Source organism: Xylocopa sonorina, chromosome 10, assembly GCF_050948175.1.
Source record: "Xylocopa sonorina isolate GNS202 chromosome 10, iyXylSono1_principal, whole genome shotgun sequence".
NCBI lineage: Eukaryota > Metazoa > Arthropoda > Insecta > Hymenoptera > Apidae > Xylocopa > Xylocopa sonorina.
Genome location: NC_135202.1, coordinates 7,087,641 through 7,105,360, shown reverse-complemented (window position 1 = coordinate 7,105,360; position 17,720 = coordinate 7,087,641). Strand labels below are relative to the sequence as shown.

General features: G+C 39.0%; 1 protein-coding gene across 4 annotated transcripts; it reads right to left on the bottom strand.

Annotated features, from left to right (window-relative positions):
- Nucleotides 1-391: 391 nt before the first annotated feature.
- Nucleotides 392-12,327, bottom strand: Rhogap15b (RhoGAP_ARAP and RA_ARAPs domain-containing protein RhoGAP15B). Of its 4 annotated transcripts, none has more exons than XM_076903655.1 (13): nt 12,117-12,327; nt 8,531-9,308; nt 7,369-8,191; nt 6,676-7,132; nt 5,832-6,021; nt 5,220-5,352; nt 4,317-4,556; nt 3,873-4,085; nt 1,733-2,154; nt 1,379-1,618; nt 1,114-1,316; nt 987-1,028; nt 392-887 (listed from the first exon to the last, which is right to left on the bottom strand). In XM_076903655.1, the coding sequence occupies exons 2-13, from the start codon at nt 9,221-9,223 to the stop codon at nt 749-751; spliced, it is 3,795 nt and encodes a 1,264-aa protein (XP_076759770.1). In that variant the 5' UTR covers nt 9,224-9,308; nt 12,117-12,327; the 3' UTR covers nt 392-748. The 4 variants fall into 4 exon arrangements, with proteins under 4 accessions (XP_076759770.1, XP_076759769.1, XP_076759768.1 ...); XM_076903654.1 differs by lacking the exon at nt 12,117-12,327 and adding an exon at nt 11,094-11,440 and having other exon boundaries at nt 5,226-5,352; XM_076903653.1 differs by lacking the exon at nt 12,117-12,327 and adding an exon at nt 11,094-11,439.
- Between the last annotated feature and the right edge of the window lie 5,393 nt (nt 12,328-17,720).

The following is a 17,720-nucleotide window of genomic DNA, read 5'->3' as shown; positions in this document are numbered from 1 at the left end:
GTTCACTTCGCTGTCGATAATGCTGAGCGACCAGTTTGAGCACTTTTCACAGAGATGGCGCCAGGGGTTCTTGAAGAGAGTAGGTATCATTTGTCTCACTCTTTCTTAGTTGGAATAGATAGCTCTTTCTCTCTCTTACTTCTAAAGCGGGAAATATGTAAATAATTGCAATTCTCCAGTTTTGTCACAGATTTGTTTGGTTTAAATTGATCTAAAGTAACAATTGTTGGAGATAATTGTATAGGCAGTAGAATGATAGAAAATTTGACATAATATAATAACTTATTTTATTAACTAATTGGACAATTAATATAAATATAGTAATTGGACAATTTTAAAGTAACGCTACTACTTCTACGTATTTATTGAAAAATAAAATTGACAAATTACATTTACAATTAATCCGTTATATTACATGACAATGATCGCATAAAATACAATACATACAAAATTGTTTTATAAAGTCTGGTATAAATGTACAATGCGTTTTAAGTTACTTTCATTCATCGAATATCGATCAGAACATTTGTACCTCCGGAATGTTGGAACATAATTGAGTGCTATACTCGAGTGGTTATGCTGCGAATATATAAACTATAACGTAAATATATCGAAAATCGCGTTTTGCATTAGGGCAAGCACGGGCACCAAATTAATGATAGAAATATTCAATATATGATACAAATAATTGCTATGAACAACGAAGGCACTAATAAGTATAGCTTAGAAATATAAGTAAAAAATAAGTTCATGGATCCATAAGATTGACCGAGGGAGGTCTGACATTCAGTTGATATTCTCCAAAGACCATAGCTGCTACCCATTTGTGCTGCTCCTCTTTCAATGATCCTGCTAAAGTATTTCCAAAAAATGGACTATCTTTACACCTGAAATAGAGTTGTTAAGTATGCAGTCTAATGCTTTTGTTGTATAATACAAATTCAGTAGAGAACTAGTAATATTTTTACATTTAATCAAATTATTACCTAGTTGGTTTTTTATTTTTTTCAATGAATGTTATGGACCATCTGTAACGAACAATATCTAAGTACAGTCTTTCGTTACTATTCTGCAAACACATAATCTATACGCATTGAAAAGTTCTTTACTTACCCTGTCTGTGGATTTCGCTTTGGTTCATGACCCAAGTACCAAATGATATCTTCCACTTTCCATTCGTATAATATATTTGCACAAACTTTGTCCTTGTAGCAATAAAGTTTCGCTTGACTAAATTCAAAGAGGTAGTTCTTAAAGTGTTTCGACTTTGTATCAGCAAATTTAAGTTCACCGGACGTTGTCATGGGTGGTTTTATCTGAAAACAAAGAGAAATCAACAAGTAAGATTAAATAAAATGTGAAGAAAGTATATACTTACCAAAGGTGCTATATTCTTATATAGCCGGTCCTTCCTAAGTATAAGGATGTTGTCCTTCCTATCCTCGGGATCCCAGTATCCCCACCTTGCCACTGTCTCGAGCACACGTTCTCTATGATGTAGAGGACGTTTCAGTGCACCGGCCAACGTATGTTCTACCAGGCACAGTTCATGAGCTGGCATATTAGTCCTCTCCGCCAGTTCCTGACATACGTCAAATGCAGTCTTCTGTGGTCCAATCTATATAATGTTATATAGATAAGCATTCAGGACTAACATTTAGAATAAAATGACTTGTGCTGATACGTAACAAAATTATTACTCATAAAAAACCTATTTAAGAGAGATTCTGACCGTCACGTTAACGCATTCGCCGTTCTTGTAGAAAATGTAGATCCAAATTTTAAGATCGCCCGAGGGTGCTCCGCGTAGACCATTGTTCGAACCGTGATGCTTCTCGAGAACCTCCAGGATTCTCGCTTCCTTCGCTAAATCCGCGGCTGTTAATTGATACAATTTTGGATAGAGCTTGATCAGGTCGCCGATCACCTTCGTTTCGGACCTGTTCCATTCATCGGTGCTATTCTCGCCGGCGTGCATCAATGTCGGCCCCCAGATCGCGGATAGATTCTCGCAGGTCATCAAATTCCTCGAACTTTGCTGACTCAAGCAGTGAAGGTGAGCGAGAATTCTCCTGAGCGTCGCCGCCGGTACAGGTGTAAGAGTGGACAATAATTTCCTGTACGCCGAAACTCGTTCGTTCTCGTTCACGTTTTCTGAGACAGAAATATTGCACAAGTATTTTAGTACATACAGACATAAGCATTACGTGTAAAGCATTGATCGCGTTATTCGACGCATTCTGAGGTAAAGGTGTAGTGCACGCGATACGAACATTATTTTGCTGATTAATGAAACAATAATACATTTTTTAAATTCATTATTGTCTAATTATAACTGATGTCTATAATAAAAATGACAAATACAACATTATAAAAAGTTTCGAAACTGTGTAATCATTTTGAGACAATTGTAACATGGTATACTTAAACATAGATTCCTTAACATAATAGACTTTTAATAGAATTCTATTGATCACAAAATACGTGCTACTGCTGCTGCACGTTATCTTCAATAATGATTAATAATGCTTATACGTGGTATTTATCAAAGGCATACATGCATTACTTTCACTAACCAACTGGAAGGCCTATTTATGTAAAACCATGATTCATAGGGTCTCCGCGTCGCGATTCTCACGCGATGTTTCACCGTTTAACAAAATGAAAATCATTGCAAACCGTCAGCAGCAACGGTTGCAAAAGTTTCGCTGTATACGGTGGAGTTCAACGTTCGTTTGCTCCATCACTCTGTATTAAAATACATTATTCCCCTTTGACCAAGTGGCACAGGACAGAAAAACAGGAACCATCAATTATTGCTTGTGATGGAACCATTTTAGAGAGGATGTCAATTTACAAAATGCAACATAATTCACGATTTATATTCTGGAACAGAAAGCCATTTTCTAAATGAAAATTTTAACATATAAACTGTTTTTTTTCTTTTTTATAATCTAACTGAAAATCTATTCAATGTAGAACGAGAGGAAATAGATTTTTCTTCCTATTTATATTAGCGTTATTAATAACGTGTCCAGCAAATGACATACAAAGTCATTAAATCTATATAAGTAATGATACAGGAAATTCAATATTATGGTTCCTGTTGAAACCAGCTAACGTGAGAAAATACGCGTGGGTGCGAACACGAAACAACTTGACATTCTTCTTATAATTACGTATGCAAATGATGGTCGAGGGCAAGGATCGATTTATTATATTTGCACATGCTACTCTTAGAAAAGATATTTCACTTTGCTTTTTAATGCGTTACATTTAAGAAAACGATATATAATTTTGACAATTTGTTCTACCTTCCTCTTTACGGAAACAAAGAAATTTCTTTTGTTAGCAGGTCGTAATATTGCGAGTTAAGATACTTTTATCGGTTAGAACGCAACGTGAGAAATACGTAGGCTCCTTACACAAAAAAAAAAAAAAAATCCACGGGAAACAGAACAGGTGCTGCAAGCTATTGTTTGCTTATTACAAAACATTACCACTTGCTGTTCAATTAGACTCCAATTATGGTGGGAGTTATAAATTATGTGTGAATAACGTGCAGCTGCATTATTAAACGATATTTCTGATACTTTTATGTTACAATTTCTCTAATGGTTTCATTTCCCGTGTACTATAGTCAATCGCAATTGACCTGTAATTGAAAAAGTCAATTTAGTAAGGTGAACGACACGTAGAAGATTGAAAATTTCATATCTGAATAATGTTCGTACTTTTCTACAGTCCCGAATAATTTAATTTCTACTTGGTTCACGTTCCTCGTGCTGATATTAGCTTCATTGTCAAAACGTTCATATAAAAAGACTAGCAAGTCCGAGTGCAAACAGTCAAGGACAATGAATGCTCCTTACCTGAGGTAAAACAAAGCCGATCATGAATGTTGGGGGGGAACAATGGATCCGGTAAATCACGGAGAAACCTTCTGAGAACTGTGGCGACGTCGTGTTCTGTATACGTGCTTCTCGTAATTTGCGTCGCCCATGCGTCATGACGAAAGGCTTTTAACAATTTAACCACGGCGCTATTGGACCCGTTCTGCCGATAAATGCCCTCCGACATGATACCTATGCAATTAATTTCATGTTGAATTTAATGATGTGTTTAATAAGATATTTGCGAGTAACTTCACTGATATTTTGCTGCACGAATCTTTGTTATTACAAAATAATTCTGCTTCCAAAGAAACTCTTTTTCAGATAATTACATTGCTATCAAACTTCTATCTCTTCCTTCTACTAATTTTTTCAATTTGATTATCTCTTGTATGTAGAAAGTAAGACTATACACATTATTACCATGAGCATAAATGAAGTTGATGCACTTGTCGAGAATGACAGGAACATTGTCCTGTGTGAGTTGCTGCTGTTCTAAAGCTGGGCCACAGATAGTTGCTGCTTGATAAAGTGCGTGTCTCCATGCGGATCCTTCGTGGGTTCCTGGCGCAGCCACGTGTAGCGCGCCACTACCACCAACGTCGACGACCACCACTGGAACTGCGCCAGCACCGGAATTTGGCCCTTCTTGTTCTCGTAGAACTAGAACAAGCCGTAAACGCTATCATTCCATGAAAATTCATAAATGAACCGATCATTTACTCTACTCTGAAACTCTGAAGCTAAACTATTTTGTCTCATTCTTGTTAGTTCTAACATATAAATAATATATCTTAGCAAATTTAATTTAAAATCAATATGCCTACATTTAAGAATACAATATGTTAATAGGTCGTGCAAAATCTTGAACTGGTTGTGACAAACGTTGCAAATACAAAACTGCAATCTCTTAGTCGGTTGTGCGAGCAAGTCGGTCAGTAATTATTCAATATATTGTTCTTTTATTACTGTATCGTATAGCCAGCAATGGATAACAGTGAAGTCGCGCAATAAGTATTAGCTATTATTAAGTATGCAGATTGAATGTTATAAATAGCTGTTTAACTGTGAATCAAAATTGAACACTTCTGATAAGATATGTCTAATAAATTACTCTTTGTTATTGGCTCCTTTTAATATGGAAATGGACTGATTGTTTTATTTGGCAGAATAGATTAGCAAAATAACGCATTACGATGCTTGTACGATAAGACGAAGTAAGGAACAATAGCCACAAATTTTTACTTAGAAATCGTGTTATCCGTTTGAAAAATGTTTAGGTCAATATGAGGATGAGTAATACTTTCGATCGAAAATGAAATTTACCAATACATCGAGCTTTTCGAAGGTCAAGTTCTCCGAAAGTTATGGCCATGAATGGGTCCAGAGATTTCGTATAAATTAGCGTTCGTTGATAGAGCAGGACCCAAGCTGGAAACCACGAGCCTGTTACGCCTTCCTAGAACATTTATTGGCCAATATTAATTGATTTATAATTTATTTACTATTAATTTAACGATGATAACATATGATTTGTGTGCAGCAAGTTTCAAGAAAGGAAATTTCCTTCGAATACTATGAGACACCCGTTAGATCCCACATAATATGCGAAATTGCACAGATAAACACATGTTTGATTATTAGAAAGTGGTTTTCTCTAAACATAGCCTCAGTTAGCAACAAATTGAGGAAAAACGCTTGTTACAGCGAGACAAAAAGGAACTTTGTACAGTATTATGCTGCTTTCTGTAATATTAATTATATAAATATCTATAAAAATTTCAAACCCTAAAACGTTCATCGAAGTTAGATTTGAATAATAAAGAACTATACGTACCGTTCTTCACTAATATAGATACTAGTTAGCGTGGGAAAAAGAAATCAAAATTAAATTTAAACAATTCAAGGCCTCTTTAAGCCATGTCCCATGTTAGATACCTTTAAGTAAGCCCATCCTGCTCTCGTCAGATCAGCTGTGTATTTCGTGGGAAAGACTGTAGTAATTGCTTCTAATATCCTCTGGGCCCAAATTCTTCGTTCTGCGATTCCCTTCACATAAAACACGTGAACGCTCGGTCTTCCATCGCAACTAATTGCTATGCAATTCACTGTATCTCCGTCAATTTCCCTAAACATTTGAAATCGTCTTCGTTACTCCACCTGGTAGTCGTCACTTAATGTTATATGCAATTAGTACTTCCTCCTGGGATTTTCTTTCAATAAATTTCTATATACACAAAATTTATTATTCTAGGAAAAAGGAAGTACATTTATTCCGGGCACAACTTTCATTAAGTAGTCAAGAATGTTGAAGTATATTAAATCAAAGGAAAGGGGAACGAAATAGCGAAGATTTTAATCTAATCGTATAATATAATGAATATATTAAACCAGTGATGAGCAGAGACTAGTTTCTATTAGCTAAATTAGAAAAATGTTATATCTAATACAGTAAAATAAAAAGGCGACAATATTAGCCGTCTATAACACTCTGTCAATAATGTCAAAGTTTAATTAAAAAATAATTTTTCGATCAATTTTACGGTAGATCCCTCGGATTGCATATGAATCGTTCAATTTGCAATTTTGATTGGCAGCAAAAAATAAAGATTTGCTCATCACCGCATTAAAAGGTACAAAGGCAAAAATAATCAAAAAAAGAACCAGATACATTTCTTCGACGCTCGATCAGGCTTCGCGTTCAGTCCTTCGTCTCGCGAAATCGTTTCCCTTCCGGCTTATTATCCGAAGACGCGTTCCTTCGATGAAAAAGTGGACTCACTTAACGTCCTGCAGAAGATGAATGCTGTACACTGTGTCGAGGTGAACGATCTCCTTCAAAGTAGACATGCCCTTATCCGTGTAAAACGACAGCTTCTGATCGACCAAGTGCGCTGCCCTTGGCACCAAGTCCTTCGCTCTTTCTATGCCCATACCGGTCCTGTAAACGATTCCGCGGTGCGTCGTCACTTTCAGCAGATCGTTCACCCTTGGCCTTTCCAGTTTCGTTGATTTCGTGCTTGGCACTGCGCCGGCGTGCTCGCGATTTCTAGACAGCAGCTTACTGCTACTTTTCACGAAATTCATCACGTTCGGCCCGATCCCGTGAGTCGCGGACTCGTGCCTCAATTTTTTTAATTTCTGAATCACACCCACGCGCTTCGGTTCCTCCGCGGGCTTAGCACTTGAAGGAGTTGCAGATTCATTGGTTCCCGTTGTGCTATTCGTCGTAGATGTGACTAAAACGGACAAATCTTGCTCAGCCTTCGATACAAATGTTAACAGATTTGATGCACTTTTCGTTATTCAAAGTAATAATTTTCTAACATTGGATACAATTTAATACTCATTGCTTCGCATACACATGTTATCGATTTTAACCATTTGAAATGTATTCTCGAATTAAATTATAACTTTCTAGATTTCAATCGAATGCTATAAAATCGCGATACTAAACACAGGTATAGGTAGCTACCTGGACCATCGCTGACCGTCGCAGCCACAGGTTTGGATGCCGTAGAAGGCGGAGTAGATAGAAGCACTTCATTTGAAGGACTTTTCGCTGTTGATTTCCTAGGCGGAACAGCGGGTTGCTTTCGCGTGACTAGGTGTGCCAATTTCGGCAGCAGAGCTGGATTCTTTCCCGTGGTAGTTTTATCCGTCTGTGGAAAGCATTCCGCGACTTCGTCATACTCGTTCTTCGGCAGAGAGTCGAATCTTTTCGGTGGTTTCGGTGGTCGCGGGAAGATCGGTTCCAAATCCTCTTCGTCCGGCTCCTCCTGCTCCTCTTCGTTCTCGATCGCTTCTTGAATGTCCAAAATGCTCCCGGTACTGCTTGGCGTGTCGTTGGTGGACAACAATGCCTCCAGTAGCATCAAATCGTTATTCTCGAAGTTGCTGTACACGTTCTCGTCGGACGTCTTCGCGAACGGATCGAATTCGAATAACAGAGATCTGCTAGTTTGTTGTCGATTCTCGGAATTGTTGCACGTTGCTTCTTTCTCCTCCCGCGCTTTCGACGGCGAAAGGTTCTCGTACAGGGAATTCTGAATAAACGTTTGGCTGTCGCTGGACGCCGTGGACGATTGGTCAAGGAACGTCACTTCTTTCTCCAGGATGTCCTCCTCTCCGCTCGATATCCTGTCCAGTTCATCGACCGCCTCCGATTTCACCACCGACGCGGTGTCATAGAATGTCCAGGAATCGGATCTAGATAATCTTTTTACGTTATCCGACTTGTCTTGCGGTAGGACTATGTTCACGTCAGAGAGGCTTAAGCTTTGGTCGGAATCGCTGGCCTGATAATAAATGGTAGAAAGATGGCAATTAAAATTCCATTTGTTCAGCCCTTGAAATAGATCATCGTATGTTCTGAGTTTTCGTTTGAAAAACCGATCAAGATCCATTTCTCATTTTCATTCTAATCTTACTATAAAGTTGACGACCGATTAAACGATCTTTTTCGTATTATTATACTAACAATGATTAATTAAAATTAAGATCTTTATTACAAAATTTAGATGATGGAAATACAATCTACAGAGAAGATAATTAGCAACGAAAATGTTTGGTTCTAGTCACAAAATCGATTTCCTTGGACTCTCTGAGCCAATACTGATTTTAAACGTTACCTTTACCTGATTATGCGCAAAGCTAAGAAGATCGAACGGTTCTGGAAAGTCCCTCTCGACTTTGTCAGAGATGGTCGAGCTGATCGTGTCGTATCGGCTGCTGCCCGACGTGACGGACTGCAATTCGTCGTAGATAGACTCGTCAGGATGCGGAGGAGGAGGATACGCGGGGGGTGGTGGGCTGTGACGCATCCCGGAAAGATCCTCCTCGTTTCTGACGCTTCTCAGATTACTGTTCAGAGGACTATAGAACGAGATGCTGCTGAATATGTCGTCCGCGGGCATCGAGACGCATCTCTCGTCCGTCGTCGAATCCTTCAACTTCCTATTCCCAGCTGAATTGTCGCGCAGAAGGTCCTCTTGGTTCAAAGAGGTCAATCTTCGCGTTAGAAGATTCTTCATGGACTTCTCCAATCTGATGCTGGCGTTCCTCGTGCTTGAGATTACCGCGCGACCCTTCATCGTCACCTTCTCCGAGATCTCTTCCTTGAGCTGCCGCGAGCTGGTGCTCAGGCTGCGAAAGAATTCGTTGTTCGTGGAACGCGTCTCCGATTTCGCATCGTCGCTCTTCTCCGACTGGCTCGACTCGCTGTGACTGCTGTGTCGTGCTGTCGGTAATGTCGGTGGTAGCCTTCTCGGCGCAGGCACCGGCCTCTCGGTGAGCACCGATCTGGGCTTCGGAATCGGCTTCTCCTCCATCTCGAACGGGTACCTCTCTGCCTCGCCGCTCGTCTTTAACCGTAGGATCCAGGAACGTAGAAGCTGCGCCACATGCTTCGGCCCTCTTAACAGCGTAATTCCAACTTTTTCAACCGTATGCACCGAGATCAACTTGTTTTCTACTGATGCTTGCATTATTAATCCTTATCACTCGTTGAAAGATACAACGTGCTTGCCAGAGAACTCTGAACGAATCTTGCGAACTTTAAAATGAATAGTAAATACTGTACAGTTTTTACAAATGTATTAGTTCGAATATTTATAGAGGCGCGATGCACAATCCGCGTTTGGTTGCAATGAAATAAACAAACTGATAATAATAAAACGCAAAAACCTGGCAGCAATCTCTACTGCCGGCTGAAGTAGAACGATGACTTGGGCTTGGCAGCATTACACACAGTGCCGATTGGAGTGATAAGGGTTAATTACCAGGCAATTGAATTAATTTCGAACATGGATGAAATTCTTTTGGAATGATTTATGGGTATTATCTGAAACGAGTAGCGCTAGAAATAAAATTACCAAAATTGTTGTTAATGATCGAAATTATGAGTAAAGGCTCTTAAATTTCATTCATGTTAGGATTCTAACGTTGAGCTTTCGACTGTTCATTTCTCTGTAATTCAGGAAAGTAATCTGATCTCGTAGCTTCTCTACTCGGTTCGATCCGATGATTCTCCGACTAGACTTTACGTTTCGACCTTATGTAATGCATGTATACACGTCGATACGATTTAAAAAACGATTCTATTAATACTCTGATAGGAGTAATACGATTGAACAACCCATGGACGTTCACTTTGGAACTAATTCAACCATCTCGTGTGTTATAATTACATCAATTATTCGGATGTCGTCTTGTCAACCTCTGCCAGAGGACTCGATGGTATCGCGTTCAGTGCAACTTGACACGTAAAACGATCTACACACGACAAGAAAGTGCAGAGCAGGAGTGAACTGAATTTATTCGAATTTTTCTTTATTCATGGCCCTTTATACCTCGCTATATAATTCGCCTTCGATAGACATTTAATCATTTTAAGAAACCGTTAAGCAGCGATTATTCGATCAAACGTAAGACTTAAAAAATGATTTACTCACATTACTTGCGACATGAAAATGAATAATAATAAAGGAAGAAATGTTCTAATAAAGAATACGATTCGTTTGAAAATAAAACGATCGAAATATACATGGGTGTTTAAGCAATCTCTACTACTGGGTGTCCGATATAATCTACCCACAAATTTGGTAGTGTTGCGTTATTAAAATTTGTAAAAATATAGACAAATTTTGTTATACACGACTATACACTCATTATGTAGAAAAAGAAGATCTATTTCGTATGCAATTTAAATTAATTTAAGTTAATCAGGGGTAACAGTTTGTCAGTAATTAAAAGCAAAATTTACAGACCGTAAATAAGCGTAATTGTTTAGACAAGCATAATTTTTAAATAATTAAAAGCGTATAGTAGATGGTTGCACCACCGTAAAGCAGTGAAAGTGTACAGAACTTGTCTAGCAGATAGAACTTATTTCTGATCTTGCAACATACATCATACGTGAGCCCGCTGGCACCTGTTCTCAAGTTGCATAATTAAAATGCTAACTCGAATGCGTACAGGTGCTGCTATTCGTTAACAGAATGTTCTTTTTCATGCAGTTACCTCAAGATGTTGTTAATGATAAAGTTAAAAAAGAAATATACGAAATAGTTAATACAGTTGTGCGGTTCGCATGATTCAGTATGCTTTTTATAGAATCATCAAGTATACTCTATATCAAAGCTTCGAGATATTTTGACAAGCAAATATTCGTTAAAACTATAGTATATCAACATGTCGTACGTCGTAACATCCGAAGACGAGTCCCCATTTTCGATATCCCGACGAGGCGTTGAACACTGACTCGAAGAATTATCAACATTCGCTCCGTACATTCTATACCAACGATAGTTACTTAGACTATAAAGACAGCTCAGCGCGAAGCACTTCTCTGCACGGTTGAATCACCGCTTCCGAGTCACGTGATTAGCAATGAGCAGTTGGAATAAATCATGTTTTATAATTTCGATTGGTCTTGATTATCAGCATACTTCTTCTGGAGCCCGATAATTTTCACCTAATTAAATCACATTAGTCGTTACTGAAAATCAATTTTTAGTACGATTATATTAGTACAGCGATATTGTTCTAATAATTATATACTGTTTTTAAGATACGTATATACTCTATCTTTGAGAAATATTTTTTGTATAGTTTCCACCCCTTCGCGTGAAACGTGTAACTTCGTGTTCGTGTATTTTACGTGTAACACGATATATGCAAATCTAGAAACGAAGGTGTATCACATTAAGGAAGTAATTTAAATGATAATCATACACGTATATCATACTTGGTATTCTACACGTAGTTTTAAATCTTAATGTATCCCCCGTTTCAGCTCTTTAATGAACAGAGATTAATTGAGACTTTCCGCTCGCAGTATGGTGAGACCTATCTAATTAATATCTAAGATTTCGGTTAAAATGCCAGATTTACTTCCTAGCGTATCTACTTCGAATTCAACAGAAATGTCACCGCATAACCATTTGAACCATCAATAATTGCCCGCCTACAACAAATAATTGATTAAGCGACGTCAATGCCAGCATACAGTTGCCGATATTCGAAGAATTGAAATTCCCACGAGACTGGCAACCGTTGGAAACCCTGACGCTTGAATCGCCGGATCTGAATCACATGGTCAGAATGGGTCGGAACAATAATGAAACACGATGGAAACGTCTGAATTAACGCGGCAACTGTTTTGTGGTAATGAGTCACCGTTTCGAAATTTTCTACGCATCGTGTTTCCGGCTTTGCACTAACCAACTTTCCATCTACATCACGGTCTCGTTTCCATGCTTTCTCAGTTCCAATCTAGAGATCGACGGACCGGAGTTCGAGTCCCATGTTCCTCGACGCTGGACAAAGGAGAGCGCTTCGTTCTTCCGTCTGCTTAGCCGAGAGTGTAACGTGAATCATGGCAAAGTCGTGCCAGCAGATCCATCAGAGTTTCTAAAATTAACTAATAGCTCCGCTGCAAATGATAAGTATTCCTCGTTATCTTCTAAACGTACGAGACTTCCTTCCGTTCTGGGTTAATAAGCAAGGATTTTCGCAACGAAAATTGACATCGGTCAGGAGAGCCAGGCTCGAGTCTGACTTACGTCAGTTTCAGAAAACATCGAGCTTTCCGACAGACGCGCGTTCCACTTTCACGGAGAAATTCTTATTGTTAAAGCTAACGGTGTTACTTCAGATCGAGTAATAAACGATGGGTTAAAGATTGTACACGATCGAGAATAGTATGTTTCATTTCAAGAGGAGAGATGTTGGACAAATGGAGATACAAGAATATTTGAAATACAATTCCTTCTTTTATACAACTGGTATTACGTCGATCGATCGAGTTCGAGATAAACTCGATCTTGCTTAGCACTCCACTGGGTGATTCAAGTAACACGTAAAAATACATCCATCGCGAGCCGTCAATAATAAAGGCGCTCCAATTACCTCCATCAATTGGGTGGCATACTTGGCAACTGTTCGTTCAAAAGACTAATATTTGCCAAAACTCCAATAACCTCTTACGTTTTCTGTACACAGTACACCGTTGCTTACAATAAGTTTCAATTAAAAACGTAATGCTATCCACCTTTCGAATAGATTACGATATGTATACCGCCATTATTTTTAAAAATCTCACTAAACTCGCGGTCCAATATCTGGTGTCCACGTACGCAGAAACGTAGCACGACTGTTATTTATTTAGTCAATTTTCACGTTTGCAAGGCTATCATCTCGTGCCAAGCGAAATCTCCGTTACCTCGAAAAGTCTCAATGCCTCCGTTGTACGATCACGAGCGTATCCAGATCGAACTGACTTTTCTATGGTCAACCGAAACCACTTGTTGATTGTGCGGGTGTCGTTGAAAGGGGAGCATCGTTCGTAGGTAGAAGACGTATACGCACCTTAAAACAAAGTCGGGAAACAATTTTGCGACGTGTCCAGCGCTTAGAACGTGGCGGCGCACTTTAATCCCATATGCGGAACACTATTTGAAGACAAAATTTTCCAGTGTCCGGTGGGGTCAGAGACCCACCTGGCCGATGGTCGTTGCCACTGTCATCATCTCTCTACGCGTCTCCTCTCTTTCCACTCTTCAGGATGATACACACCGATGTATGCACACGACACGCGCACAAACACCGAACGATTTAGAGATGCGCACGAACGGACACAATCAAACGCGAGTCGGCGCACACACGCGAATCTCGCACTTTACGATCGAGCTTCTCTCCTTTCTCTTCGCATTCTTCGACATCCTCGTTGCCCGTCCTAACATACCGAGTTTCGACACGTGCTGTTCATACCACAAAAGACGAACGACGATGCTTTCTCCCGGTATTTGCACGGTGATAAGGGTCAGCCATAACAAGATAAAACGAACAGATCCACTTCGACGCTACTCTCGTCACCCGCACAAACTACTCTGCTCCTAAACCTGCGCGAGACGCGCGCTACTGCCGCACTATGCATCCCCACTTTTTTCACTGTCCGCCTCTCTAACCCCACCAAGACGTCTTCACAGACGAGAGCATGCACGTGCACGCAACTTGCATTCACTAGCAAACCTGTCTGTATATATGCAATATATAAATGTATTCCCTAGAGAACGATCATAATACTCCACTTCGTATTTTTCGTCCTTTTATTAAGTTCTTCAGCTATTAAATGGGCGTGCGCTTCGCGCTCCGAATTACTTTTCTATTTTCCTGTCCACACCTGTTCTTTGCTGTTTAAAGGGTTTCATCTGAAGTGTACTTCGAGAGATAATTCCTTGATTGCTACTTGGAAACAATCTTTCTTGTAATTTATATTTGTTTTCTTGGTATTTATTAACGTTGAATCATACTTGAAAAAAGAGCGCAAAGGGTTAAATCGTTCTACGTAGATGCTACGGTATTTAATTCTCTTGCCGTTTAAATCTGGAAAGAAAGTAATTTCGCTAACGAGTAACTCGCTTGACAAATGAAGAATAAATGTTCGAATATGTTTTACCTTTCTTAGCGGATATAATTTTCTTTGATTTGAGGGAAGCAAACGAAAGCTGATGGGACACCTAGAAGAAATGTAGACCTGTAGTAAATGTGAGAAACTTCGTAATTGTAGCTAAAAAATCTGAAACAGAAAAACACAATGTTGTAAGACGCAACATCAATAGTTTCAATTTAAATCTATCCAATAACCAAGCGTCGCACGTGATTCCAATTGTTCGACTCGTCTTGCCCCTCATATTGAAATTAAAAGGAACAAGACTCGACTGATCATCTGGGCTACGAATGAGTCATACAATTGTTGGCCCCATCGGCAAGCCGATAATTTTTATCAACCATACCGCAATTGGACACTGTTATATGCGCCAGAGACCAGAGAAGATAGAGTCCAGTTCTACGTATGGTATTGCTTGTCGTTTGCGAGTATTCTCACGTTCATTAGCCATCTCAACAATCTCTAAATGAATGAAATCCAGTATGCCGATTATAATTCATTCATGGAGTCCAGTGTTAATTGTATACGGTATACGCGATTCCTAAAATGTTCAACAGCTATTGAGATCTCTTTTACACTTGGTAATTTACTTGGAACACATTTGTAACGCCTCACAATGTCCAGTATTTTACGCAGAACCATTTTAATAATAATTCAGAAGGAAATTTATCGACGCAACGTATATGGATGTAGATAATTGTTATCACGGTTGCATCGTCATGAAAATTGCAGAGAACTGTATCAATCTATGCTCCGTTATCGAGTGACCGTACAATCGAAGAGATATTACGATTGTTCGTATATGTTTTGATTCCATTTCGATTCCGTCAATGTCTGGTTTCGATAAGATATATCCAGAGAAACATGTTACTCGCGTAGCCTGCAATTCTGAAAACAGAACGAGTAGAATTACCGCAAGGCCATCATCATTGAGACTCGTCGATCGGCGACGAAACAGGCAGGGAACACACGACATGAATATTTTAATGAAACCTTTATTAAGACTTTATCGCGCCAAAGCCAAATAGTGACTCCGGCGATACAAACAGGTAAACGTTTTGTCCCGAGAGTCCTCGAATGCGGATGCGCTACCGACCGATATTTTCCCACTTTTCCTCTTTACGTGTGATCGTGAATTAATAAACACCGATAAATCGAATAAAAGTACGTACGAATCAATCGGTGAAACTTGGGACTATTTCACACGAGACACTTTACGGCTTGCCTGGTTAATTAAGTGTTCTACAATAATAAAAAGAATCCAAAAGATCCATATATAATACAAACGCAAGCGAAAGATACTTCATACTTTATTCGCGTCAGAATCTAAGCAGATGATTTATGTTCGAGATAGTATAGTGTATTGAAGAAATTAACAAAGTTATTAATTTTGTTTGTTAATAGTACCACAAAGTATCTTGCGCGAAACAGCACCCACAAACGGTGATCACCGGACGCCGGTATCAATTGGCCATTTTCTCATGAATTATATAAATAAACGCGCAAGCCGGTTCGGTGTTGCATATTGAGCGACCAGCCGCGGGTCAATTCTACTACCTTAAATCACAATAACGACGACAAGTTTATTCATTTACTTTTCTCGTTAATTAGATCCTTAAAAGTGTGCGATCGTTACGTGCGTCAGAAAGTCGCGAGTCCGCGGTTACGCGCATGCACGGGCCTCGAAATACGTATACGTGCCACGTACATCGTTTATTCGTTCGTATCTTTCTCATTTCGTTTGTTGAGGGCCCAAAAGAGCGCCAAAGATGTTCCTCGTGATGAAAAGATTGGAGCACAATGATTTGTTGATAGTTTAATAACTTTGTTCTGTAATAGCCTTTTAATGTATTCCAGGCTACGCGTGTTTATTCGATGATTCATCGTGATAATTACCAAAGACAACCAGCAGATAATTGTTACATAGAAGCTCGTGCAAAACACGAAAAAAAGTAGATCGAAGTGTGAACAATTCAGCGCTAGTACGAATACTTTGAAATGAACTCTTTAAAGTAAGCAATTAAGGCAAATGTAAAAGATTTGTCTCTTAAGTATTGAACTTGTGTTGAATATTAATTTGATAAATTCTAAACATTCATTTTGAAGCATGAACGCTTGCTTTGTCTTTGGTATAGAACGCGCATTAAATTTGACATCGTAAGGGATGTTAAAAAAGAAATGAACATTCGAATTCGTTCACGAGGAACATCGTTGATTCTTTCGCACGGTGGTCGAGAGATGCATCGACGGCAGCATTTCAAAATTTTATTAATCTAAAGTTACGAACAGTCGACGATCTCTGGGACGGTGTTAAGGATCAGCGTCGTAGCGCCTCTCGATCGGTCCGTGTCTCGTCCGAATATTCGCGATGCACGAAAAGAAGCGATTGCTTTGATAGCCTCAGCGTCTCGTGTCCTACAATTCAAAATTCATTATCAAAATCGTTGTGATCGTTTCATTAACATACGCGACGTTTACTTATTCAAATTCTACTTGTTTCGTTGTCCTCTTTAGGCCTATTGCTGAAACCTTCCGATTCAGGCTTAACTCCAATTTCTCTCGTGAACCAAGATGGACCTTAATCCTTGTAGACGGTGAACTTAGGTGAAGAAAACGGTTTTAGCCAGTCCTTTCGCTTAGTATTTAGATGTATGCGTCGTGTTTTCGACAATAGCTACAAGACTATAGCCATTTTCTCTCTAAATGGAACAACGACAATTGTAACCATCTTGTCCCAGCGTATGCTTGAAAAGATAGATGGAAAATTGAGAGTTATAATGAATTCTGAAATGTTCTATATAACGATAAGCATGGACGGGAAGAAAGAAAACAAAAAAGAGGTAAAATAAATTAAATCGAATTAAATTAAAAAAAAAGTAAAATAAAATAAATTATCCATACCATAGATTCTATAGATTAGATAAAGATTACATCGTCGACGGATAGTTTGTACAATAATATGTATCGAAAGCGTAAATGTCGGACGGATAAACTATAGCTCTCATTTATATTTACTCAATCACGTTGGAAAGATTTCCCTGGGCATTTAGAAAGGCTTCTCCCATATTAGAAACGATAACTGGACCTTGAACTTTATCAACATAATAATTGACGTGAATTGATTCGCGCGTATATGCTGATTGAGCTTATGTCAAGCCAACTGCAATAGAGGTCGGGTAACGGACTATCTCAATGAAGCGTTTGATCAAACGCCGGAGAATAGAGCTTAGCTCTTTCGAAATGTTATATTCATTTTTACGCGAAACTGTTTGAGAAATCGACAAATAATTTCCGTTTCTATTTGTAAACCCATAAACACGAGATTGGCTTTGGCCATCTATGCAAGTAGATGCACCGTGCACGCACGTAGTTGGATC

Excerpts from the sequence above, each read along its gene's own strand:
- Rhogap15b (XM_076903653.1), bottom strand. The coding sequence starts at position 11,185 with ATGTACGGAGCGAATGTTGATAATTCTTCGAGTCAGTGTTCAACGCCT. Across the intron at positions 8,192-8,530 it reads TTAGCTTTGCGCATAATCAG|GCCAGCGATTCCGACCAAAG; the intron begins GTAAAGGTAACG and ends ATTTATTATCAG. Across the intron at positions 1,029-1,113 it reads AAGCGAAATCCACAGACAGG|ATGGTCCATAACATTCATTG; the intron begins GTAAGTAAAGAA and ends TGTTCGTTACAG.